The sequence below is a fragment of the Corvus kubaryi genome, unplaced genomic scaffold (genome assembly GCF_017639235.1).
Source record: "Corvus kubaryi isolate FWS band 111438036 unplaced genomic scaffold, C.kubaryi_AGA036_p1.0 split3-73, whole genome shotgun sequence".
NCBI classification, from domain to species: domain Eukaryota; kingdom Metazoa; phylum Chordata; class Aves; order Passeriformes; family Corvidae; genus Corvus; species Corvus kubaryi.
This window is the reverse complement of record NW_024582091.1, coordinates 40,016,537-40,043,454: the sequence shown is the minus strand read 5'-3', so window position 1 is coordinate 40,043,454 and position 26,918 is coordinate 40,016,537. Positions and strand designations below refer to the sequence as shown.

General features: G+C 39.3%; 1 protein-coding gene across 1 annotated transcript in view; it reads left to right on the top strand.

Moving 5' to 3' along the window:
• Nucleotides 1–26,918, top strand: part of NOX3 (NADPH oxidase 3) — a 47,683-nt gene that overhangs the window by 17,331 nt on the left and 3,434 nt on the right. Inside the window, exons 5-12 of the mRNA XM_042016661.1 lie at nucleotides 1,129–1,274; nucleotides 4,336–4,517; nucleotides 7,280–7,409; nucleotides 10,501–10,593; nucleotides 11,628–11,881; nucleotides 15,323–15,485; nucleotides 22,678–22,824; nucleotides 26,028–26,152. Coding sequence (XP_041872595.1) covers nucleotides 1,129–1,274; nucleotides 4,336–4,517; nucleotides 7,280–7,409; nucleotides 10,501–10,593; nucleotides 11,628–11,881; nucleotides 15,323–15,485; nucleotides 22,678–22,824; nucleotides 26,028–26,152 — 1,240 coding nt within the window. The remainder of the gene's footprint in view (nucleotides 1–1,128; nucleotides 1,275–4,335; nucleotides 4,518–7,279; nucleotides 7,410–10,500; nucleotides 10,594–11,627; nucleotides 11,882–15,322; nucleotides 15,486–22,677; nucleotides 22,825–26,027; nucleotides 26,153–26,918) is intronic.

Genomic DNA, 26,918 nt, shown 5'->3' with positions numbered 1-26,918 from the left:
GAGAGGAGAGGAGAGGAGAGGAGAGGAGAGGAGAGGAGAGGAGAGGAGAGGAGAGGAGAGGATCTTTTTGAAAATATTGTTCAGGGAAGATCATACTTGGTTGACTACAAATACTGCCTTTTAGAAAGGTTTTTTACATGGTCAGGGACAGAAACAGATAACCACTGAAGGAGAGATGATAACAGGAAGCTAATTATAAAAACTAGAAATAGCTCTGCTGTAAACATATAATTATCTTTCACTGTCATTTTTTCATCCTTTGGCATTTAATATCTTGCATTAATTACAAATTTCATGTAATGGATTTGAGAATCTCTCATATTGAAAAATGAAACTCTGCACCTAGCTTGATTACAACTTTATCTTTGTTAGCCAGTAATAAAACAAAGTCCTTCCTTTTCCACTCTTGAAATTATACTCTTTCCACCCAAGAAAATAATTACAGGGGAATTCTTACTTCAGTCTAAGGCATTTTTCTAAACTGACCATTTCATATACCTTTTGGAAGCAGGCCAGAAGTAGAGGTGACATATGATACTCAGGACAAACCAGATCCAACACTGTGATTTGCTCTTCTCCCTTTAAATTATAGTTCCAGTGGCTTCCCCAGACTCCACCTGCATAAAGTAATGCTACAGCTACTTGTTAATAGGGGACAGATTTTGAAAGCAACTCTAGTGCAAGTTGCAAACTGGTCCATGCCTAAACCAGTCAACTCAGTGTCCTGTGTAGGAAGGGTAAGCCATTGCACATTCTAGGATATTAATTAAAAATAGGAATTTTTATCAGTTTACATAATTTTAAACAATTTAAAATCAGAGACATACACTTTTATGTCAACTCTCGAGAGGTGCTCCTTTGATGACACTGGAGACTGCAGGGCACTTGACTGTAAACCTGGGAGGTGACCCTGGAGCCGTTCCTATCCTCTCCACTGTGAAGCAGTCACTTCATATTAGACATGCAGTTGATAAAATTCTCTTTTTATTGTCAGCTTAATCCATGCAAAACTCTCAATTTAGTCTGAGCTTTTCAAATAGTTCGCAGTGTGCATAATGAAGTTCCTTCTGGCACTGTGGGCACATACAAGTGTGCCTGTAATTTCGCACCACTCTTTCTCTCCCACAGCCATCCATATTATTGCCCACTTGATCAACATCGAGCGGTATCATTCCAGCCAGTCGAAAGAAGCTGGGGAGTTACGGAATAAACTTTCTGGTCTTGGCAAGAGCCCAAATGAAAGCTACTTGAACCCAATCAGGGCCTATGAAACAGTAAGCTGTCACTTTTTAGGTTTCCTCATCTAAAAAGTTTTCCTCTGTGGATTCTATTGTCGAAAAAACTGTATTTCAAAGCCTTTTAACCAGAGCGAGAAGGTGCTGCCAAAGGTCAACCTCAATTTCAGCTGAAAACACTTACTCAGAGCTGCAATTTTCAGGTTACTAAGCTCAAAGAAATGTCTATAGTATTTTAATTAGTTTGTCAGGAGACAGCTGGTGGGGGGAGGATAAGGAGTGTTGTGAATAGTAGGCAATTAAATAAACCTGCAAAGAATTTTAAAAACTCCCAAAACTAAACTATAAATACAAGGAACAAACACAACTTCTTTTCAGAAAGGAAAATAACCAAACAGCAATAGTGCTTCACAATATTTCTTTCACATTCGCTATTTGTGTCTCCCCATGGTGGTGCAGCACCTTCCCAATCTGAGGGCTGATCCTGCCTCATTACGTGTCAAGTGTGGCTGCCCAGGGAAGAGCACCTTCGAAACCACCCACAGGGTTGCTGCATATGGGAAGCAGGACAGGGGGAAGCTACAGCTGCTGTGTGCTTTTCAGAGCCTAGCAGACCTACAGAATCCTCAACCCTGCAAATAAATAGTCCTGCTTGTTTTGGGGAAAAAAGTGACTCCTGTCACTGTCTTGGATAACCCACAACAGAACTGTAAGGTCTTCCTTATAATATTCATAACATAAAGAAAAGCTGAGCATGCAGAGAATGCATGTAAGCCATGCAAAAGTTAATCAGCTTTTTTTCCTTATCCCATTATAGCACACATCACATTTATGTTATGTTTCCTTGTGTATCCTGTTGCATAGTTACATATTCCAGGGTTGAAATGGCCTTGATGAGACTCCCATGCATACTGTTCTACTCTTTTGAAAATTCCCACATAGTCAGCATGAAATAAGGACTCCTTGAACACCATGGAGTGGTGCTCTTTCAAACAGTGATGTGCTCCACTGAAACAAGAAATTAAGTGAAAAGATGGCTGGACAACCACTGATAGGATTCAATAGTGCTTTTAAGCTGCAAGGCTTGTCCTGCTTTTTCTTAGTTCCTTTCCAGTTTAGATAGCATGAGGTTTGCATCTTTCAAAACAAACAAGTAACCAAGTTCACTTTTGAAGAAAATCAAACAAATTGATGTAGTCAGTGGTGTGAGTGCAAAAATCTTCATGTTAGTGTCAACATAGCAGTCAGGTTTATCAGAACAGGACAGCAAGCCAAAGGCTCAGCTGCCAAGTCTTTCAGTACACCCAGTGACCACTTTCACTGCATGCCCGTGAGGTGCTCCCCAGGAGCAGAACAAAGCTCACAGCTCTGGAGAGGAACTTACCATCTTTCAGTAAGCATTTTTTTCTCCACTAAGCATTCCCATAGTGATATAATTGTGAGGTAGGCCTCTAATTAGCATTAAGATCCTAAATACCCTTGAGGAGGAAGGCTGGAATGTTTTGAGATTCTTTCTCAGATTTCTCACAGCAATACACTCCACAATTACCTTTCAATTTACAGCCTAGATTTTACTCTAACCTCTAATATTTATATTTCTTTTATCACTCACTTGTGTCTCAGTAGCTAAACTCAGAATTAATAAATTATGAAGGGAAGCAAACAAAAGATTGCTTCTAACTTCAGAGAAGAAAGTTCTGAGATCAACAATTCAGGCTTTCTTTGCAGTTTCATCCTACTGCCATTGAAGCAGTGTACTAAGTGTCTTTGACATTTTGCCTTTTTTCATCTCAGCATTCAAACTAGCCACTGTAGTGGAAATGTTCAAAATATCACCTAGATCAATCCTGTTAATATGTAATAGGATCTGAACACACTCTTCACAGGTACCAATTTGAAAATGTACTGTGTGCTGTCAAGTGTGAACATTTGAAGGAATTATTTTACTGTAAAAAGTGACTGTAAAAATGGCATTGTGGAATTTTATCACCTCTAGGATTTCCAAATCAAATGAGTGCACTTTACAAGTACAATAGAGGGTTGTTTTTTTCCTCCTAGTGTATTAAGCTGTAGAACCAAATCAGGATCCAGAGGATGTGCTGAGCTCCTTCATTCCTGTGCATCAGCACTGGGAAAACAGATACACATGCTTTGTAGGCCAAATGGGGACTTCATTTACACTCTGATGGCATATTTAGCTTGATTCTCATCTTGCATGTGAGATTTTTACTGTTCTTCATGATTTGCACCTTATAACTGCAATCAGCATCTGACTGTTGTGTTCAAAATACGTCTTCACTCTCACTTCAGTTTATTTCGGTGGGTTTAGACAGATATACCAGACCTGTGCTGACATCTGTGAGTCATGAACAAGAAAGAACATTTTCTAGCCCGCATATTAATGTTTAATCACTGACAAGAACAAAAATGTAAATATAAATATGTCTTTTAAAAAATAAACCCAAGTATTATGCAGTGCATCTGCAGATAAATGTAAGGAACAGGCAAACAAGATACGTTTTTTAGGTAAATGAGAGTATGCCACCTTTGTACACCATTTCAGGGCTGCTACAGCCCCACAAACTTTGAAGTAAAGCAAGCACAAAAGAGTTCCACACCTTTATGGCTGCAGGTGTCTTAGCACCTGACTTTATCACCCTCACATAAATAAGCTGGTTTCTAGTACTGTTTTCTTTATTACACTTCTAGGTTTAATCTTATTTCTCTAATGATTTTTCTTTATTTGTGACACACTTTTATGTAAGCAAAATTGATAAAAGTATGAATGAGACTGTCTAATTTCCTCCTTTCAATTCCTGAAACAACTAAGTGGCAGCAAATATTTACATATCTGTTTGGAATAAGCCTGAGTAGAAATGGAGCAGAGGGATGTCTTTCCATGCTGCTCTATGTTAAAATGAAGGCTTGCCTTGCTTCTATGTCCTGTTCTGCTTTTGTTCCTATGCTGAAGATTTTGGCTTCACATGTAATAGCAGCAACAGAAACAATAATAAAAAAAAAACCAGAAATAGTAATAAAAGTAACAATTATAACAACAATAACTACTAGTACTAATACTAATAATGTATTCTTATTCTAGAACACAGCAGGAGAAGTACTAACTACCATAGCTGGAATAACTGGAGTTGTGATAACTGTGGCTTTAATTCTGATCATGACTTCATCCACTGAGCTCATCAGAAGGTCATGCTATGAGGTGTTCTGGTACACCCATCACCTCTTTGTGGTTTTCTTCACTGGTTTAATAATCCATGGTATGGGGTAAGTGTCTTCATGAGCTACATGGGGTATATGTACACAGTTGAGATGAAACACCATCTAAATCTACAATCCTGCGCCTTTCTACTAATAAACTGCTGGGATCTTTGGTGAGATTACAAAATGAGAACACTCTGAAGTTAAAACACATCACTTTTCTGAGGACTGAAAGTGTCCTTTAGTTTATTCAGCCACTCTTCTACCATTTTATAACCTCCACCTTACCAGTGAATGAACTTTCATGCTTGGGAACTGGGGACATTATAGATCAGGAATCAAATCTTTGTAGATTCAAACTGGTAAGGGATAGACCTTATGCTCATAGCTCTCGTAAGGCATTTTGCAAGAGACCTTGTAGAAGATCGAGAAGCTTTCAGCACGTCGCTTACCCTATGGTAGGTGTCCGTGGCCATTCTCCTCTGCATCCATAAAGGTAAAGTGATTTTGACCTTTCTCTGCAAGGACCAGAACCCCAAATTTCCTCACCATACAGACATACTGTGTAGTAGCGCTAGGTACTATACTACAAACCAGGTTTAAATGACTACAGTAACAAACAACTCAGGCTTGTGACTAGCCCAGTCAGATGGCTTTTATGGACACGGATGACTACCTGGTTGCTAATTGTCTCCCTGTTCCTCAGCACAAAAGAAAGTTCTGTCCTCTTAGAAGAGGATTCTATTTCTTACAGTGAGGGACAGCAGATTCATAGGACCTTTCCTGAGAAGCTCAGGGACTGATCAATCCTCTGTCAATGCAAAGTGAGAGCAGGAAGGTGCTTAAAGATGAAAACATTTCTATCTTCTGTTTCCAGCTCCACTGGCAAAATCTGCTTCTCACTTGTGTGCTATCCTCCATTTCCTTTTCTCATTTCTGTGTGATAGCATTCATGTGAGTCTACATTCACATTCTAATTCAGTGAGTGCAGTTTTGAGGTAAATCTCATGGTCTTCCTCACCGCCTAGGTTTGGCTCATATCATGGTACAATACCTGGGCTGCAAAACCCAGTGTTTGGGGTGGAAATACACTCACAGGAACACATTGCTGTGTGCCAAGAGCTAACCAGTGATCCATTCACAGGACCAAGCCAGACTTAGTCCTGAACCCTAGGTAGCCCTCAACCATGTCCAGTGAGGGGCCCTCAACAAAGATTGCTTTGCTCCATAGATCTTTTCCTGCTGCCTAGCTTGTGTGCACATGGCTGCGAGCTGTAGTTAAGCTTTGCAGATCCAAGGACAGACATTTGGTGTTCACAAAATCACAGAATGGTTTGTGTTGGAAGGGACATAATGATCATCTAGTTCCAACCCCCGTGCCATGGGAAGGGACACCTCCCACTACACCAGGTTGCTAAAAACCCTATCAGCCTGTCCTTATTATCATAATATGCTTTTTATGTCTATTTAATAAAATACTCAGATGCTATTGCCCACCACTGAAGTATGTACAGACCACGACTCTTTGACAGAGTGGAACTTCCTAGCCCACAGAAGCATGTGCATGTGCCTGCTCTCTGGAGGTACATGGATGGCATCATCATGAGGCAGGGAACAGGCCAGTACAATGTTTTGTGGCGTGTTACTTTTCTCACCTCTTTCCTTGTGGTTTGAGAGTTGCCACATCCAGTTTGGCTTTCAGTGTTCCTGAAGTTGGCCCATTTTACAATTAGTCCCATTTTACAGAGGCAGAGCTGCAAACAAATGCTGTAAACCATATCCTGGCCCTCTCCCCTCCCTCTCTGGCAAAACTTTTAGAATCTAACTTCAAACTACTATAATGAACCCTTTAAAACCTCCAGCTTTGTAAGCTCCCTCTGTCTAGCCAGCTGACCAGCACTACTCAGGCAGAGACTTCCCCAAAAATGGGACACTGGCTGAAGAGCCCTATCAATACCATTCAATGAGCACTCTGCTCGCTCCAGGCTGGGAGTGCACTGCAACAGAGCTTCCTTCTGCCCCAGAACATCCCTACCACTACCCTGGTAATGAAAAAGAGTCAAACCCCAAAGTTTCATCCACCTCCCACTTCTTTCTCCTTCCCAGGTGGCTGAACAGACCTCACTCAACCTAACTCCTTTTCTTTCTGTCTGAACAGGTGGCAGAGCCAAACTAAGTATGCAAGCGAAAATTCAGAGAAACAATATGAAACAAACAGGCTGTCCCCATAAAAATCTTCCTTCTCTGCCCACAATCAACACAGGTGAAACCCATTTAAACTGAACAGTTAGGATTGATATATTTTGAAAAAATCACATCATTAACATTCTCAGAAGTAAGGAAGCTAGAATTTAGTATGTTTAGAGAGTGTACATCTAATTACACTCTTCCAACTTTATTTGTAGTTTTAAAAAATGCATTTAGAAAGCAGTAAAGGAAAGAGAAGGTCTGTCACTATTAAATTTTATCACTTTACTAAACACTACCAGATGCTCAAATACAGAGGAGGTGAAAGAGCCTACTCCAAAGAACTTGGAAATCAAATTTTGCCACATAAAGTAAAATGTACATTTTCTATGCAAGGGCTCTCTGCACTTCAGCTGCACTGATGGATATCAATATTATAGCACACTTCTTGCCTTTGGTCAAAAAATCACTGCAAAACTAAAGGAAGGGTAATCTGAACAGGAGATCAGAACAGGTTTGAAGTGGCCAGTTCTCAAACTTTCATTTATCTCAGAAGTGGCATTTGATTATTAGTGCAAAAGGTAGAGAGACACAGAAACCTTGGAAAGAAGCATATCACTGATGAACATTTTTGTTTTAAGTCAGCTTGTCCGAGGTCAGACGCCTCAGAGTCTGCTGCTTCACAATGTCACTTACTGCAAAGATCACTACTGGGAATGGGAGAATGCCACTCAGTGCCCTCTGCCACAGTTTTCTGGCAACAAACCTGTGGTAAGAGTGATGTTTGTCTTGTGTTTTTAACTTACTGTCCTTTCTTGGGAGGCCAAATGTCTTAGGGAGCAAGGGGCTGGAGCGTATGCTAGTGACTGGCACTTAGTCTCATAATTAGAGACTAGTTTCCCATTCCTCTTCCATGACCTCTCCCTGTGCATTAAAATAGTGATCTCAACCTCCTCTGTAATCAGGATAGACACATGCAGGTGAAGAGTATTGTGTACAATTTTGATGTCATTAACAGCAATTTTTATTTCTGGAAGATCCTTTAGTTAGTGAAGACTAACGCTCCCTTTGAAGGGTATGAGTATCAAAATTGTGCTCTATCCGATCTATTGTATGCATTTATTTTGAATAATTCAGTATCACCAATATCCTTGATGTGCTCATTGCACAAAGACAGCATCCAAGTGAAAACCTTATGAGGGTAGAGATACAGAAAATACAATAGAACTGTAAAGCTAGGGATGCAAATTAATATTATTATTTCAACTAATAGTACTTTAGTATGGTAGTTTAAATACCAAGGGAGAATAAGGTGGAGAGAAAATCATGTCCTTGCTTTGGGGCACACGCTTCATGCTGTCCAGCCTTGATGTCTTAAGTTATGTAAAAAGGAGAGAATTTGAAACAATGAATTATGAAAGGAAAGGCACAAGGCAGGAAAAACGTCCCATGCAAGGGTGATTTTGCTAGAACAAGATTGCAAATCCACAGGGGGTAATTAAGTAGCAGACTTGTACAGTATGTCAGATGTCTTGCATACAAACAAAATCATTTAACATTTTCAGCTCAAGATTTAGGTTGCTCATATGCAAGTGTCTGTTGTTTCTTCCAAAAAGAAAAAAACATACCAAAGGAAATCCTAAAGTAAAGGAGAAAAATTAGCATTCAGTGTCTGGTAGCTCTTTTAATGGCTGACATAGATTTTTCTTAAACTAAACTATTGTTAGCCACTATCCAACCAGCATATTAATGAGAAAATGAATGCCTCTCTAAAAATTTCAGCTACAATGTCACCATAAAAATCAATACATGGCTACACACCATGAATACAGACACAAGCTTGCTTCCAACAGCATGTCTTGACATTCATTATCATAAAACTAACTGGAAAGAACTTCCACTTCTCTGTGTTAAACCTATTTTGTCACACTTTCCTGCCTACCCAGGGCCATACTTGCACAGTCACATTACTTTAAATGGATTGTGATAATACCACATGGCATATAGATCATCGATATGAACAGTGCCTTGCTGGATGTGTAACGTGCTATGGTGTGATACCTGCTAGACAGCGCAGATAAATAGCACAGACTCAGAGGCTAAAAGGCCACGGCGAGGTTTGTGCAGCAGCGGCAGGGGCTGGCGCGGGTGGGACTGAGCAGGGAAGGGACACCGCTGCTGGGACAGAGTGAAGTGACACCAGAGGGCACACCACGCTGGCCACGGCTCCTGGGGCAGGCTACCACGACAGAGGCCCTCTCTCAGTCACGTCACACCTGCTCCCCTGCTCCATATTTCAGCAGGTAGGAAGCAGCCCAGTCTGGCTCCCGCTGAGGACGATGGAGCACTCCTCTTGCACCCGGGGCACCCGGACTTTTATCCTCACAGCCTCGCCTGAGCCACCACCGCCCCACCTCAGTTCATTCTCATTACAGGAGGAAACTCTACTTGGGCAAGAATACTGATGCCCTGATTAGCCAGCCAGGAGTTGCTTAGGAGCCCATCTCTCCTGGTGGATGCCCCGTTGTCCCAACCCAGCCAAGAGATATTTTGGATTGAATGCTCCGTTGCACTGGAGTGATGGCACATTTAAAATTCCAGCTGAGCTCTCGCACAGGGTAGCCTGCAACCTTATCATTCCTGTCACATGCTTTTGTTTACAGGTAGCACAAATGGAAGGGAGGAAAAACAGATCTCATCATTACTGTGGCTTGATATATGCAAATGTATTCAAGACATGAGATTACCCACTGTGCAGAGACACCTGTAGTATTTAGGGACAACGGATGTGTTGAGTTTCTGCTTTAGCTGAGAATCTTCTGGCTTATGCTGGTTTCTTCCCATTATTAAATCATGCTTCTTTTTTTTTTTAAATTTAATTTTCAAGACTTAACCTTGGGAAATTGCCACTCCACCCTCTTAGCACTTTCTAAGGAAGCCACATAATTTTATGGCTTGCTTCTCATAAAAGACACTTTATAACCCCTGTTACCCAGCTTGTGGAGCAAAGTCAATGTTTCAGCAAGTAAAGTTACTCTTTGACGATTTTAAAAGCCACATGATCGTGGCATATTCAGTTTGCTAGAATGAGCTGCGTCATTAACAAAAGTGGAAATAAAACAGTATCTCTTCCAGGAAAAAAAAAAAGGAAGGATTCTTTTTAAATCATGAAGATTCAATTACATTTAATTATCTTAGCTATCAGTGCAACTCAGTGAGATGATCAGCTCGTATACTTGAATATCCAAGTATCTCTGATTGTTACAGGGATCAGTACATACAATTAGCAAGTACAAGCACAGCAATCAACTGCAGTACTTAAAGTATGACCAACTTAGTATCCCAGATCAAAAAAAAGCATTTATTGATAAAGAGTTGACTAATGGATTAAGTGGAAATGAATCCCATTTCTCTAATTGAATATTTGGGGCTTAATGTTTTCTCATGACCACTCCAAAATACTTTAGACTTTGGAGGAAAAAAAGGTTGTAAGGCTATGGGTAATACTGTATAACTGTACACATCTATACAGCTTCAGGTCCAATGACATCTATATGTAACAACACCTAAATACATTAATCATTTGCCTTTCAATAGGAAAAGATTGTAAAGGACTCCTCTTGGCCAGAGTACAGATAGATATTAGCACTGCTATTGGAGTGTGTTTGTGAGGGAGTCCCATATGTCTATTCCACAAGAAAGCCAGAACTGCTACAGCAGCAACACAAATACTCTCTTGAGAAAGATGAACCAAAAATCACAGAAAATCAAATCATTTTACCTGCTGATTTAAACCAGAAAAGCAAAGTATTTTTATAGACATTCAAATAAATGCTGCTTTTAATTATGCAATTTTCTACAGGCTTGGAAGTGGGTTTTAAGTCCTATGGTATTGTACATCTGTGAAAGAACTGTTAGGTTTTGGAGATTTCAACAGGAAGTCATCATTACTAAGGTATGGAACGTAGCTTGCACATCTACATTATAAAACCCATTATGTCAATAACTTTTTTATCATTTGTAGGTAACTTCTCTATGTTAGGACCTCATTTTTCACCCCTAGCTTCAGCAGCTTTTCAATCATAAGCATGCTTTCAGCCAAGTATTGATTTTAGGTTTTGCATTTATTCCAATAGCAAATCCATAAGAATATTCCATATGGGACCAAACTTGATTAATGAAGTACCAGACTTTACACCACCATGACACAAACACCTGCTTGTGGTCTCTCTTTTTAATGAACTAAAACCATGTTCCACTGCAGTTAATGCCAGGGACTACCTTGACTTCAGTAGCAGAACACGGTTTTTACTTTAAAATCTGGAGGCTTCCAGGAGATGAAGGAGTTACATTATAAGTTAGCATATATAGTTGAAGCTTCGCTAATACCACTGTAACAACTTCTCCCAGCTGTGTGTCAAGGGACTATTTAAGTCACATCAGAATAGATTGAGGATGTCGCTATTGAAGCAGCTGAGTCCACATGTATCAAGCCAGCGATCAGAAACAGGTGTATCTTGTGTGAGGGGAACAGGATGTTGAATAATTCTTGCTGCTGATTTCACAGAGTGGCTGTGATCTGAGAATCCCAGTATACTATGTGTGACATACAAAACTGCTGCTTAACTGAGATTACCTCTTTATAAAAGTGTGTTAGGATTGAGCTCACTGTGCTTTTTTCTTCATAATCCCACAGACTTAGCAGTGTTACATGAGAGTAAAACTAGGAATTAATGAATTATTCCAATCAATTAAGAAATACTTTTGCACAGGTTACACCAAGAAAATTGACAAATTGTTGAATTGTTACAGCCTTTCCTCTGCCTCTTGCACTCAGAAGTCAAGCTGTCCCACAATACGTACTGCACATACTCTCAAGCTATTGGGCAACAACACTGCAACATGCAGGTTAGGGTATCTGTGACCTAATGAAAACAAACATTTACCCTTCTGAATGAAAATAAAATTTGTCCCTTTGTCATTGTTCAGGTGGTGACACATTCCTCTGGAGTCCTTGAGCTTCACATGAAGAAACATGGCTTTAAAATGGGAGCTGGTCAGTATATCTTTCTACAGTGTCCATCCGTCTCACAGCTGGAGTGGCACCCTTTCACCCTCACCTCAGCTCCCGAGGAGGAATACTTCAGTGTCCACATACGAGTTGTTGGGGATTGGACTGCAGCCCTTTTCAAGGCCTTTGGAGCAGAGGAAAAAGCTTTCAAGGAATTGTGGATGTTACCAAGGTTTGAACAAGAGACTATATATTTTAAAATGTTACTTCTACGTTTTAAAATAAATGTTAATATTTTAACTTTAATTAATTTTGCATGTGTTTTTTATGATACATAATTAGATTATAGTTCAGGATTCATAAATACAGCATTATGCTAAAAAACACCACAAACAAATAGCCATGAACTGGGGCCAGCAGCTACCAAGAGGATGTGATGACTAATCCAAGATTTAAAGTCCATGTCAATGGACTACCATCTAGATCTCTAATACCTATATGTACACCTAAAGATCTCTATTTTGAATTATGATTGTTTAATAAATGACGCTGGAAAATATCTGCTAGATTTGTGCCTCTATGCTTACACTCATGCTCTGATGGTGCCCATCACTTACCATCCAAAATTCCAGCTTTTCCCTTTCAGTTACTTAGATAATCTGTGGTCCCTGAAACTTCTGCCCAAAACTTACTTCTTTCTGACAGTCTCCTTCGATGCTGTCTCCATTTGCCGAACTCTGCTCCACTTTATAAACATTATTTGTGTTCAAATCCTGTATCTGCATCATCTTAACACAAGCAAAAAGTTGATGGTCTCTTGCTCCAAGTTAGCAGGCATCCTCTGAGCCATCCCAACTTACTCCAGCTAAGGACATGGCTCTATACATAATGGATTCAAACCATGTAGCTCTTCTCCTGCATTGCTTGCAGGAATAGGGGAGATTTTCAGCAACGAAGAGCCCAGCACAGGATCATTTAAATTCTGGTGGAGTGTGTAGGGCCTGGGACCAGAGGGACTGATTTCCCCCTGGAAAGTTTATAGACCCCGTGAGCTGCAGAGGTTTGCTAGAGGGTGGGTGCAGAGAAGAAAGTCTGGTCCAGTCCTTGCATTGTATCAGTTAATAAGAATTAGAAATGAAATCAGAGCCTTTGTTAAAGGCAACTGGAATGAGATGTATGGCATTTCAGCAGAACTGGAGCAAAAATTGTTCAAAGTGATTGACAGCAAGTGTAGAAAATGAGAAAGAGAAAAACGTTATCAAATGTTGCTTGCCATAATGCAGGGCTGAAATTAACAATACTTTCATATATAAACACTCTTCTTTTTAATCTTGTTGGGGTGCCTAATGACATCATTCAGTTGCTTTCTTGCTATGTACTAAGACCAATATTTCAATAGTTAAACTAGCAATAAAGCAAAAACCAGATCTTTTTCACAGTTTCAACATCTAAAGATATACACCAAATTGGTGACTATATTAAAAAATAACATTTAGCAGAAACTGAGCAGATGTAGCAACCAAGTAATAAGGTAGGGTTAAGAACAAAACGTGTTTTTTAATTAATAAAAGAAGATTACAATAAAATGTTCATGCATATCTATAGGTAGCAAAGGCAGTTGTGATTTCTGACCAGTTTGGGAGCTAAAACCATAGAATACACTATTTCTGTGAAGATAATCAAGTTCTATATTATGTCACTTAAGGATTTTGGCTGACTTAATTGCTGTTTAAATACATTGTCCCAAAATCTAACTTCTCTTACAGTCAGGAGTACTACACAATCATCATGGTGATCAGTAAATGTTTAAACTCAAAAAATAATCATAGAATCTGTTAATGATACTTTTTCAAAACTAAATATTTCTCCTGCCTTCCCCATAAGTATAATTTCTTTTCTAATGAAATTGTGGACATGGATACGATGAATGTGGACAATCCAAACTACAGCTAGAAAGTCCATAGCCCTATTTTCTACTTCTCTTTGGCAAATGCAAATGTAATATTTTTTGTCACTTTGTTTCCTGTCTTTACCTTCCTCCACTCTGTCTAGATCAAATAAATGAGTTGCATAGCTCAGTTTCTCCTCCTCCTCTTTCTCCTCGCTGTTTGTCTGAGGCTTTGTATTTGGCTAAGCTGTGTAGCTATGGCTGAAGAAGGCATTCAAACCAGTGATGGGATCTCTGTCACCTGAGGATTTAGGAGCAGACTGACAAGACAAATCTCTCCAAGGAATGATTCAGAAATAATTGAACCTGTCTTATAGCACAGCAACAGACTAGAGAATCCTTGAAATTTCTTCCAGATCAATTTTTTCTCAATCTACTGACAACGAGAATTGCTTCCAGCCTCACATTGAACTACATAGAAAGTTTATCTGAAAGCTGCTCTTAGGCACTATACATATATACCATAAATTAACCATATTTTACAGGAAGTTTTGAGTGCTCAAAAAATACTGGGCTGGGCAATAATCTAAATAATTGCACACATTAAAAAAACAAAAATTCTTTTTGTCTAAGGTCAGATTTCCAGAAGTTATGCCAGAGTAGCTGTTTTGTTTGCTACCGCACTTGCAGAGTATTCTGAATATTGAAATAATAGGGAAAATGTTTGCTGGGGCTTTTAAAAAACTAACAATAAGGTTTGAGATATATTGCGTCCCTATATTTGTGTGTAGCATCGCTTGGGGATCCCCCTTTCTCTTCCTATTAAAACACTTCATTTTAATTATGTGTGCCTATTTGTTTATAGTATTTGAGAATAAATTTTAAGAATGGTTCATGCAATAAAGAACAAAAAACAACAGAAAATCTAAAAGGAAGAAAAAACTTTTTTTCTTTCTAAGGACTGGGTGTTAGTGAAACCATCTTCCAGAGCATGTATGTTGTATAAAGACAGGCTGGAAAGAGCACTCCAAACTACTGTGTGCATTTACACTTCATGTTGCTAAAGGAATGAATCTGATTATTCAGTTACCTTTTTCATCTCTAATTTTGACCAAAAGTAATTTCTTGGCATCAGCAACATTGATTACAGGAGGTAGTAACATACACAAGCATTTGTCCTTACATGTTTTGTCTTTACATCAGATACTAAGTACAGTATTATGCCAAAAATGTATTCCTGAAATACTGCTTTTTCAGAAAGAGCTGAGAAAATAGTAGTACCCTTGCATATGATGACCTTTTTCTTGCCTTCCCTTTTATTACTTTAACTCAAATACGGAACTTTTAAAAATGATTAATATAATCTGTTCCTCTTCATTTTGATATGTACAATATAACAAATAAAGCTCTAAAACAGGATGCTTTTCAGTAATTCATAATTAAGTATGCAAATTCCACAGCTAAATTTGGACATGCAATTATATGACTAATCACATTTCAGAAAGCCAGAAAATTGCAATTGCATGCTTAAATAGATGGCCAGGCCCCAAACCCACGCGGGTGCTCTTGTTCTCTCACTTCAGAAAAGACAGTTGCTTTGCTATTAAACGGCAACCACTGAAAATTAAATGTATTTGTACAGACAATTTATGTGCCATCTTAGACATGTCTCCTCTCTTTTATTTTAACAGCAATTCAGTTTCGAAAATGCACAGCCCAACAAATGTTAACCTTTCTGTCACTTTGTGCGTTGTTGACTCTTGACTAAATGTCTTGTTGCTGTAGACTGGCTGTGGATGGACCATATGGATCTGCAACCACAGACATCTTCCGTTACCAAGTCAGTGTGTGCATTGCAGCAGGAATTGGAGTCACGCCATTTGCATCTGTTTTAAAATCCATTTGGTACAAATGCTGCAACCCTAACACAGTACTGGCACTGCAGAAGGTAGGTGGGAAAGTTTATTGCTTCATTAAAAAGTTCCACAAGTGAGCCTACTTAGCCAGGGGAGAGAGGCAATTCAGAGCTAGAGGCTCACTTGAGTGCTTTAACTCTGAGAAGCAGCCACTCCCTTTTCAGTTGCCTTAGGAACTGTTGTGGGGTGAAGTCTCCTGAATTCACTGTGATTCCCCAGGAAAGAAGGTAGCTCTAGCTGCAGTGTTTTTAGTAAAAGTTGAAGAATCAGATTTTCAATAGCAACTGGAGATAACTGTGGAATGTCTTTCATAGCTAGACAGATAATTAGAGAGCTACAAGAGAAACTTACCCTCTTTCTTACCAAAAATAAATCCTGCAATGTCATCTCAATCAGAAGTGAAGGGCAGCACTTGCTCTTTGCCTAGCTGCAAGTTTCATGAGGATCCTTTGGCAGTGTGTCCTGGTCCAGAATGCTGCATTCAGCAACCATTTTCTGCTTTTCTCACATTGCAAAGTCAGGATATTGACCAGCATAGAAGGAATAAAAAAGGCATTTAAGCTCCAGATGAGATGCATATATCAAGATGCATATTACTCCATCAAACCACTTTAATTATTTTGTTGAAAAAATATATTTGGGTCTATAAGGCAAAGATGGCACCCATTAAATTAACATACTCTTGATTTTCTAACCTGTTATATACCTTCTGCTGATGGCATGTGAGGCAGCACTGGGGGAGGCTAGGTGAAGAAGAGACAGTAGGTGAAGTGGGGTGAGGGCAAGAAGGTAACATAGAAAAAAATCAGCATTAAACGTTCTCTTCCATATCCATCATGGCAAGTGGTAGCTTGTGGACATTACAGCTTCTTTTAGCCCATTTTCCACTGTAAAAGCTGAATCAGGAAGTGTTCAACATTTTGCATTTAAGGACAAACATTGAAATTGCATTGGAGTGGACAGATCTCTGAAAGGGTCAATACATATGGAGCTGATTGCAGGACCAAGGGGCTGATCTTTTTAAATGAAAGAGTGTTAGAACTGGCATCTTAATGACAAGCTGCCACTGAAAAAGCATCTGGGATTTTAGTAACTGAGGAGTTGAGGACAGGTTCAAATCGCCAGGGGGGATCTTTGAGGCAGAAAAAGCACTGAGGAGGGAGGGAAATAAAAATAGAAATACATGCTATATGTGAAAAGAAGTGTATTTGCAAACACTACGATTGTACCAGGATGATCTTTTCCACTGGAAGGAGAGCTATGCATATGCATATAAACTTTATATATTATGTATATTCTACATGTATACAAGTAGAAGTGTTGTTATTATTGTCATTGCTGCTATCTTAAGAGGAAAAGAACAGAATTTAACTATGCATCAACAGTATACCTGAGGGTGTTCATTCATAGCTTAGGGAGAATCTCGGGTAAGTGTGCCTGAAAAAATAAATGCATCATGCATTCTGTCATGGTTTTCTGCTAGAGTGTTCACTTTTTCTAAATTCCTGTGAAATACAAAATTATCAGGATTGCCTTTTTCTTATATCTTGGCTTCCTTATTGGTGCAGTGGGAATAGCAATGTTTATTTTTCATAGGTGTTATGAGGCTAAATTTCATCAGTGCTTGTAAAATATTTTGAAAGTGTGGATAAAAGGTCATGGGGAAGTTCATAGCATTACTTAAAAAAATTTAGCAGTCATCTCAGTGAGAGTGATTAATCTCAGGGTAGCTCCACATTTTTTTTTCCATTGGTTAAAAGCTTCCACTTGTGGTATAATTACAAATAATTTAATCTTCCTCAAAGTATTCAGCACTCTCTTTCTGCCATGATGAGTACCATAGAAATGTCTATTAAGGAAATAAATAAGAGGTTTTTCTTTTTTTTAACAACTTCATTTTGATTTGAGTACAGCTATCATTACGCTTATTGAACGAATATTTCTTAGTGTTGCCCACATATGGTTGAGATATAAATACTCATAGTTTCCATAATGTCTGCAGCTGTATAATTTAAAAAACCCAACAAATCAAAAGGACTACACATTTATCTAATTGATTCTTCACAATTAAATAGCCTTAGAGCCCTCATTTCCCCATCATTTTTTTGCATGTACTGCTAGTCATGGCTGGAAAGTTTCTACTGGCTTTAGTTATGCATAATATGTTGGGGTTTTTTTCCCTTCACATTAGTGGTCTCATTTTTCAGATCAATTGCTACTGAAATTGATAAAATTGTACTGATCCATCAGATTCTAGTGCTAGAAAACATTTTCTCTTCCCTACAAAAGACATAAGAAAGGTCCTACTGAGTACCGCCAAATATCCATCTAGCCCAGTATCCTGTCTCCAGCAGTGGCTCTTTATGAACACCTAGAGAAAAGTATACAGACCAGAAAAATCATATGGTGATTGGTTTTTAGGGGACACTTTCTCACCATTGAGCAACTCGTAGCTCAGTAACACCTTGATATGAGAGCTGTACCTCTGTCGTTAATATCCCTTTGTAGCTTTTACTTCCATGAAGTAGTCTAATTGTTTTCTGAATCCATGTAGACATTAGACAACCATAACATGTTGTGGCACTAAGTTCAGCTACATACTGAGAAGAAAACAAAATCAGCCTCTTCCATTTGTTTTGAGACCAACTTCCCTGCCTGAGGTAAATCCCTGCCCCAGTCCATAGCCTTGTGCACAAAAATCTTGTCTTGAAGACCCAAAAATCTAGACTCTTTCTTCTGTCAAATGTAACCATCTTTCTGATCTTATCTGAGAACAGTTAAAGCTTTTTGCTTCATATTTAGGAATATGGATTTGAACCTTGTCATGCATTTATAGGAAAGGCTGTTTGCTGCCACCCTAACTTGAAGTCAGTGCCTCCTGTAGGCTGCCAAACCCCCACATGCCCCAGGCTGCAGGCACTGCTGTGCCTTACCTGGAGTGGCTCCCTGAATTAATTACACTGGGGAAGACCTCTGATTTTTTTTTGTATGCTACAGCCCACAGGTAATGTAGTACACTCAAGAGCAGGAAGGACTGGATGCTTGCAGTGAGGTGCCCAGCTACAGGTTTAAGAGGTTTTTGCAGGGATTTTCATGTCTACGATGGAGCAGCAAGAGTCAGGGATGAGAGATGTCCTCCTTGGACACCCCTTTAGTGAAAAGCTGGCTTTGCCCAGAGCTACAGGTCCAACTCTGCCTTCAGGGAGCAGGGAGAAACAGACGGATGCTTATCAACAAATAATTATTAACGACTTCCCTCATGATGGAAGCTGATTTACCAAGAACGTTCTTTCACCTTACAGGAAAGAGGTAACACAGCTCTTGCTCTTGTCCGTTGTACAAAATTCAGGATGTGGGAAACTGAAGGATAAATATCCATGAATTGCAAGGGAGCAGAGCATTACAGAAATAAACGACTACTCAACCCCCTGCATCACAGATCTGATTAATAGCAATACTGCATCTAACTCAATTTGCAAAAAGAGCACTTGGAAAATTTAAGATAGTTTGCTTGGGCAAGCCATCAAACTGATGAATGCAATTGATGGCAGTAGGGTGGGTGGAGACAAATGAAACATAAATCTAAACCAGATTTTTAAGGGTCCTAAAGAATTGCAGTCAGTTAATAGTATGAGGCTTATAAGAAAAAAAATGGATTCAGAATAATTTTTGATTATAGAAATGCACTGGTGCTACTTTATTCTACTGTTTTAATAAGGATTAATTTTTTTGGTTCATTTATTGTATTTTAATTGTACATGTAATATGTTGTGCTATGCTATGGACAGTCAGTGTAAAGAAAGGAAGACTTCTTTGTAAACACCATTTATTTTAACATATTAGACTAGAAGTCCTCTTTGATAAAAGGGAAACTAATTCCTTTTACCCGTAGGCCATCCTTCTTCACTATCTCTTTTCTTTCTAAGATTATAATCACAGCCAAGAAGAATACTTCGTATAATGACAGTCTTTCTTCATCACCAAATGCTCGCCACCTGTAACACGAAAATAAGAGGCAACTCAATGGGTGCCATGGGATGAGCTTAAGGAATGTCTGCAGCTTCAGAAAGCTGCATCCTTTCCTGAGAGGGCTGTGCCAGAGGTGGCTTGACCCAGCTGGTTGGACTGGCAACAGCCAGTTGACTGTGACAGCCAGGCCTGCAAACAGCTAAAAGCACTCCTTCAAGATCCATAGTCTGATGTTCTGGAAACCAGTTCCCCAAGTTGAAGACCATATTGTCTCAGCTCACTGGCTAGCTTTTTCTTCCTCCTTCTCTGAATGTGCTTATCCCCCAGTCCTGCCCACATGCTCCCAGTTGCTACCCCATGAACAATTCTTTATTTGTTTAGAAATACATATCTCCTCTCCACACACATGTACTAAATATACATTTCCACAAAATGAACTGCTGAAAAAACTTGAGAAATAAGATGATCAAGTAGAGTCTGGGGGAAGAAATTTCACACTATAAATCAACAGCTATGGTGTGATACAGACTGACAGCACTCAGTGGGCTGATTTTCGAGGTGCTGAGGATATAGAACAAGTGGGGACTTTAGGACTCAGAGACAAAAAAGCTACATAAAGGTTAAGGCTATAAATCTTACCTAGTTTTGGTAATTTAAAATAATGCTCCTGTTGGCCACAAATATGAAATTCTATAAAGTCAGTGGGCTTGCTTTTTCCTGATAACCTATGCCAGTGTAAATCAGCAGCAACCCCCCTCCATAAAGCAATGAGTTCATATTTAAGGCAAAGTATTGAAACAGAAGGGGAAAAAGCAAACAGCCAAGATGGTTAGTACTAAAGTTCTACAGACAGTCTTATTCCTGGGCTGTAAAGATACCCTACTTAACCCTGAATGCCTTATCTCTGTTTCTGGGATCATACATCATTTATATTTCTTACATAAACCACAGATGGTCCCTTATAGTACACTCAGATCTAGGAAGCATCTCAAATTACTGTTAGTGTCTTTTACCAAATCTCCACTGAAGCATGGTATTACCATGTTTTTCTCCCACCACCTTACCAGAAGTCTGACAACCTAGTATATTAAATCTTCGGGAAATCTCTTTATAGGTTTCTGGTTTCTTTCTTTGGTTTTTCACTTCAGAAGTGTCCAATACGCATTTTTACCTCATTGATCCTGTGGAAAAGGGCTACAATTTCCAAAACATTAGAGTTACCACAATGATTGCTTTGGGGACATACCTTCCAGGTCACCTTTGAGACTGCAGTACAATAAAAGACAGAGGGGCTGGTGAGCAGAAAAGGAGATCAGCTGGAGGAAGCTAAGGGATTTTGCAACAAAATAAAAATCACAGTCACAATAAAATAAGTTCCAATTATCCAGTTTTTATAAGCTTAAACATTGTCTTTCATGCTGTTCCTTTTACATCTGAAATTGTGTATTTTTAGACTTCCTCCATGTTTGTGAATTACATCTTTGGATAAATTATGAAAATACACAGCCTGAAGAGGCCCATTCAAGGTTTGGCACCATCTGGTCAAAAATAATGGTGGAGTGTGTGGCAAGAGCTACAGAATTCAAGTAATAAGAATTGCAATGAGATTTGTCTTGTAATTGCACTGCAGACTGCTGTCAGGGTAGTGCCTGGGCAGACAGGCTGGGAATTTCAGACATTCATCCTCTGGGTAGTACAGGAACTCACAGTGGAGTCATCTCTACATCTGGATAGGCTTCATACAAGGCACTGAGCTGAAACCAGGGGATGGACTGGTCCCAGTCTTCTACACAGCACAGCACTGCTAGAGGAGATTTCCAATTGGGAAATCATGACTGTGATGAAGACTCCTTAAGGTAATTCCTGATAGGCCTAGGAGGGCCTGAGTCTCAGTGCATCGATAAGACCCGGACAAGGGAATCTCATCAGTCCTGAGGCAGTTCCTGTTGCAAAATTTACTAACTTGTACACAGACTAGACATTTGCAAATGGTCATCAGAAACCATTCCTGCAGAAATGATCATACAGGACAGCCTTCTAGAAATAGCTAATTAGTTACAAGATGTTTTATATGCAGTTAAGACAACAGATCACAATAGATCATGCACATGCAGGAGTGGTCACAATAATCCCTTGACAGCTGGCTATAAAAACTGCACAGAAAAAGGTTCTTGTGGACCCTCACTGTTCCAGCTGAAGATGCCAGAGGAAGGATTCTTGAAATAGAAACTTATCATCATATGGACAATGATTAACCATCTTCTTTGAAAGATTTTTTTTCCTATGCAAGCATTACCTTATGCCAAGATATTAATAAATTAGCTTCTTTCTTTAAAAAAACCCCAAAACTCTGCTATAGTTTTGATTTACTTCAGTAGAGTAGGAAAAATAAGCCATAGGAATGATTAAAGGATGCCTCTCAGTGACAGATCCCAGGAATGTTTGGTTTGCCATAGACACAATTATAGGATGGCTTGATCCCAGCCTCTAATTTCTACCTGCAGAAAAAACTTTGATAACAGGCTCTCCAACCCAATAGACAACAAACAAAAAAAGATGAAAAATGAAACTAGTGAAATCTGGATGAGAGAAACTGTATCAATTTTTGATAGAGAGGAGCGTTTCAAACAATAGAAAACTGATCAAGAGATAGCGGTCCATTTTACCCCTTTGGCAACTGTAAATTCAGTTTCAGGTTTGTCTAGGAACTAGAAAAGAATTATAGATTCAGGTTTCTCTAGGAACCAGATGCTCCAATTTAAACATTAAATATATTTTTTAAAAACGGGAATAGGGACATTGTCTCACCTGTTTTATACAGGGTATATGACTTGAAGAACAAAACTATCTTTTGGCAACATCAACAGTTAACCTATGGCTAAGTCTTGAGGAACAAGGAATTCTTTGTGTCAATGCTGAATGAAACTGAAATTAAATAAATCCAAATTTTCAAATAATCATCAAGTTATTTGCAAGAAATGAAGGGCTAGGTATTACAAATCAAAGCTGAGATGCACTGGCAGGGGTATATGGGAAGCTCGTCCATTGCCTATTTTCACTAGCACATTAATATATTCACTCATTGTTTAGGATGAAAATCAAATTTTTAAATCATCAAAATTACATGTAATGATGTTTACAATAAATTTAGAGTGGAGAAGAGTCAAACACTATATGGTTAATGAGTTGAGCCAGTAATTCAGAAGTTTCATTGAAAGTTTGCTTCTTGTTAAATCTCTTTACTTTATTTGACAGGTTTATTTTTACTGGATTTGTCGAGACCCATCAGCGTTTGAGTGGTTTGCTGATCTTCTGTTCCATTTGGAAACAAAAATGGCTGAAAAATGGAAAAATGATTTTCTAAGCTATCATATATTTCTTACTGGCTGGGATGAAAGTCAGGTAATAATGAAACTGTTACAAGTCTGAGTTAATGTACCTTGCTTTTCCAGTATGGTAACATATGGAACAGGAACAGCTGAATAAATAAATGATGGATGAAGGAGAGAGACAAAGAACTGTAAATATGAAGACACTAAGATGTCTGTTTGCTTCTCACATTTAGGAAAACAGGAATGGAGAAATCAAGCCAGTGATTCTTCCACTCCTACATCTTGCCTTGGGCGAAGATGGTTACCAGGTGTCTCACAGAAAAGTGCATAGAGCTTTCAGGAGCTCGTCAAGGGACATTTTCTCTACGTCTTAGGAACAGTCTTTCATTAGATTCTGGCATTTTTGTACTGAAACATGGAGGGTTGTCTAAAAAGTGTAGGTTTCATTTACTCCTATTATTTACTGTAATTTCTGTTGTGCACATCCATATATATATATCCAGTGCATTTTTGAAAACTGCTGCACTTGGAACATTTTGGCAAACAACTTCACGGTCTAATTCATGTTGTTTGAAAAGACATTTTCTCTGATTGACTATAAATTTGCCATCTCATAATTTCATTGGATCATACCACCTCAGGCACTTAATTCTTAGACTGGGTCAATATTATTCAACTTCTTTAGTCTTTACCTAAACACAAATGTGTTGATTTTCTCTCTCTCTCTCTTTCCTTTTTAATGGATCACTCACACCATGCAGTGATTAAGTTAGGCACCTGCCAGAAAAACGCTCACAGGAAAGTCTTTGCTCTACTTTTTTATTTCCTGCTGTCTCTGTTGAATGACTGTCTAGTAGAGATGAAAAAAATACAGATTTCATAGAGCTTTTCCTTTTCTGCCTCTGCTGATACAAAAACCCCATTGTTTCTTTCTTCTTTCCTTAGAGCTTCTGACAAGTAATAAGGTATGTGCATAAAGCTGTATTCAGAAAAATCTACTCCCATTGTGAAGTATACCGCAGTTACAGAAACTACTGCTCTGCATTAGCAATATCACAGGGTATTACCTAAAACCTGCTGTTAAAGAAGCTATTGGGGACAAACACAAAGTTGTCCTAACAAAACACAAAGTTGCCCTCATCTCTCAACTATCACCTCACTTCGCTCTTGGGCAAACATCAGGCCAGAAGTCAGGTAGGGTGACAACTGTTCTCGCTGGGGCATCTGTCTCTCTTCACTCGTGTGCCCTGCACTCTTTTGAAGGGCCTTCTTCTTCTCTTCAACCCTATCATCTATCTCCACGCCTGTCGGAGGAATGGTCTTCAGTGGCTTTTCCTCCTACTCTGACCTGGGCACTGTGCTCAGTAACAGCCTCACCTTCTTCAGATACCCACAAAGCTCCCTCATCTTACAGGACTTACTTATTCTTAGTAAATTCCTGTTCACTCCTCAAAATTTGAGCTTCAGCACCAGTAATATTTGAATGATATTTTACTTCTCCCCTAGCAAAAATCAAAACATTCTCTGCATTCTCTCCCTGTCTCACCATACAGATGACCAGTAGTCAAGTGAAGCTGAACCCGAGGAGGATGGGCATTTTTCACCGTCTAGCACATCCTCCTTTACTGACACGTGTCGCCTCCTCAGATATGTTTGTTCAATGCTTTGAGCTCTTTGCAGACTCCATGTTGGCAACAGATGGTCAAGCAGATAAGGCACATGGTCTGCCTCTGCTTGGACGGGCACTCGTGTTTCAGCCTGTCGCTCCCTGCAATACCCCTGAGTCTCCTAGGCAGTTTTAACACTGTGAGCAATTGCAAAAGCTAATACCAAAAATTCTGGGAAACTTCCACTTAATGGGAACAGCCCATCTTCTCAATGGGACAGTTTTGCTGCAAACAATTCAAAAAATCTGCTGGTTTTTACCTCCCACACTCACCAAACACTTGAAGTTCTTTCTTACACTATTTCAAGTCCTTCATGACAGTGGCTCAAACTAACAAGAAGAAGCTTTTAGAAACATGACATCTTGTGACAACTTTGCTTGACGAGAATAATTGTTTTGGTAAGGAACACGGAAAACTCATTAGAAGAAGAAATAAACAGTATTCCCAGGAAATGGATCTAAATTCCAGCCACTGCTTCTGCAAAAGAAGATAACGATGCTTAGTTCATGCTAGGGCCTGGACTAAATGCAAAGCCCATCTTTAAACTTACTTTCCTCCAGTAATTTCTTGGTAGTGACAGCAATGATGATAGTCTGTAGTGGAAACAAGCATATTACTCCTACCTAATGGCAGTACAATTAGGAGTGACAGTGGTTTTTGTTTTTAAATGCACCTGGGAAGTACTCAGCATAGTAATGGGTGTAATATAGGAGCTGAAGGACAGTAAATGCCCATGAAAATCAGGATTTCTGTCCTGGCACCTGGGAGTGATGCAGCTCACTTGAAGTGGATCACCTGAGGTGATCCACTCTTTGCACGTGCCTCCACCTGAGGAGAAAAGTCAAAACATTGAGGGTTTTACACAGAATCACAGAATATTTAGGGATGGAAGAGACCTCGTGAGATCCTCCAGCCCAACCCCCCTGCCAAGGCAGGCTCACCTAGAGCAGGTTACACAGGGACTTGTCCAGGAGGGTTTTGGATATCTCCAGAGAGGACTCCACAACCTCCCTGGGCAGCCTCTTCCAGTGCTCTGCCACCCTCAGCATAAGGAAGTTCTTTCTCTTATTGAGATGAAACTCTCGAGTTTTAGTTTATGGCCATTGCTCCTCATCCTGCCACTGGACACCACCAAAAATAGTCTGGCACCATCCTCCTGACAGGTGCCTTTGAGATATTTACATGCATTAATGAGATCCCCTCTCAGTCTTCTCTTCCCTAGACTAAACAGGCCTAGCTCCCATAGTCTCTCCTCATAAGAGAGATGCTCCAGACCCCTCATCATCTGGGTGGTTCTCTGCTAGACCCCTGTTTTTACCCCTGCTGAGCTGGTATATCCACTGTCTTTTCCATCAGCACTGGAATGCCTGGACTTGGGTCTTAGGCACTTTTGGAAGTGCTTTTTACAATTCTAGTAATATTGTGAACTCTCGAATACCCCTCTCCCCCTCCCTCTCCCTCTCCCTCTCCCTCTTCTCCCATTTGATAATTGCATGGTTTCCTTTCCCTCATTCCACCTTTCCCAGCAAAGCAGCATTATTGCTTTTGCCTCTTACTTGGAATACATGTTGTTGATTCTAAAATTATCTTGTAAATTTGCCTTTAGGCTACTCACATAGCTCTACACTGTGATGACAAGATGGATGTAATTACTGGTTTGAGACAGAAAACCTGTTACGGAAGGCCAAACTGGGACAATGAGTTCAAGCAACTAGCTGAAAACCATCCTAGGTAAGGCAGGCTGGTTTCTAACCTTGTTAGGTAACTCTTCTCTCAGCATAAACAGTGGGAGGAGGGGAGAGAAAACCCTTCTAAATGACCCTTTTAAAATAATTTCTTCTTTTTTGCTGTGTGGAAAGAAGATTTATGCTTAATGAAGCTTTTAATGAAGAAATCTCGGAAAGAGAATGCCAATAAAATCTAATTTTTGGACAAGAAAATCTAATATTTAGAAGTATTTCAATATCCTGGCCTTTGTCCAGATATAATTGAAACACACAATCCAATTACTGTTCTGCACAAAGGACAAAGTAGCATTAATTTCCCTTGAAGATGGTTATTAAAGAGATAAACTGTGATTTTTTTCTTATGATGTCAAGGATATGTTTGTTCCCCTAACATATTTGGCTGCTCTTGCAAGACTATGCTGTTCTGTTATTAGTTCATCTCTGCTGGCAAAGACAGTTCATTTGAACTTGGTGGATTTGCTAGTGGTCTGAGAAAAGCTTCTTTGTTCCTGAAAGCCTTTGAAGCAAGAATTTGAGATATTTTGTGTTCAGCAGTAGAAAATTCCAGAATCTTTGTGACTTTGTGATTTCCAAACATTTACCTGTTAATGCAAAATAAAGGCTTGCACTTGGGAGACAGAGATACAAAAAGAAAAAGGAGAAAACTTTTTTTAAAAGATGAAAAAGACCCAAGAAAAAGCTGAAAGGGAGGAGATCAAAGAGAATACAGTAAGCTACAAGAATACCATAAAATTGCAAAAATAACAGTA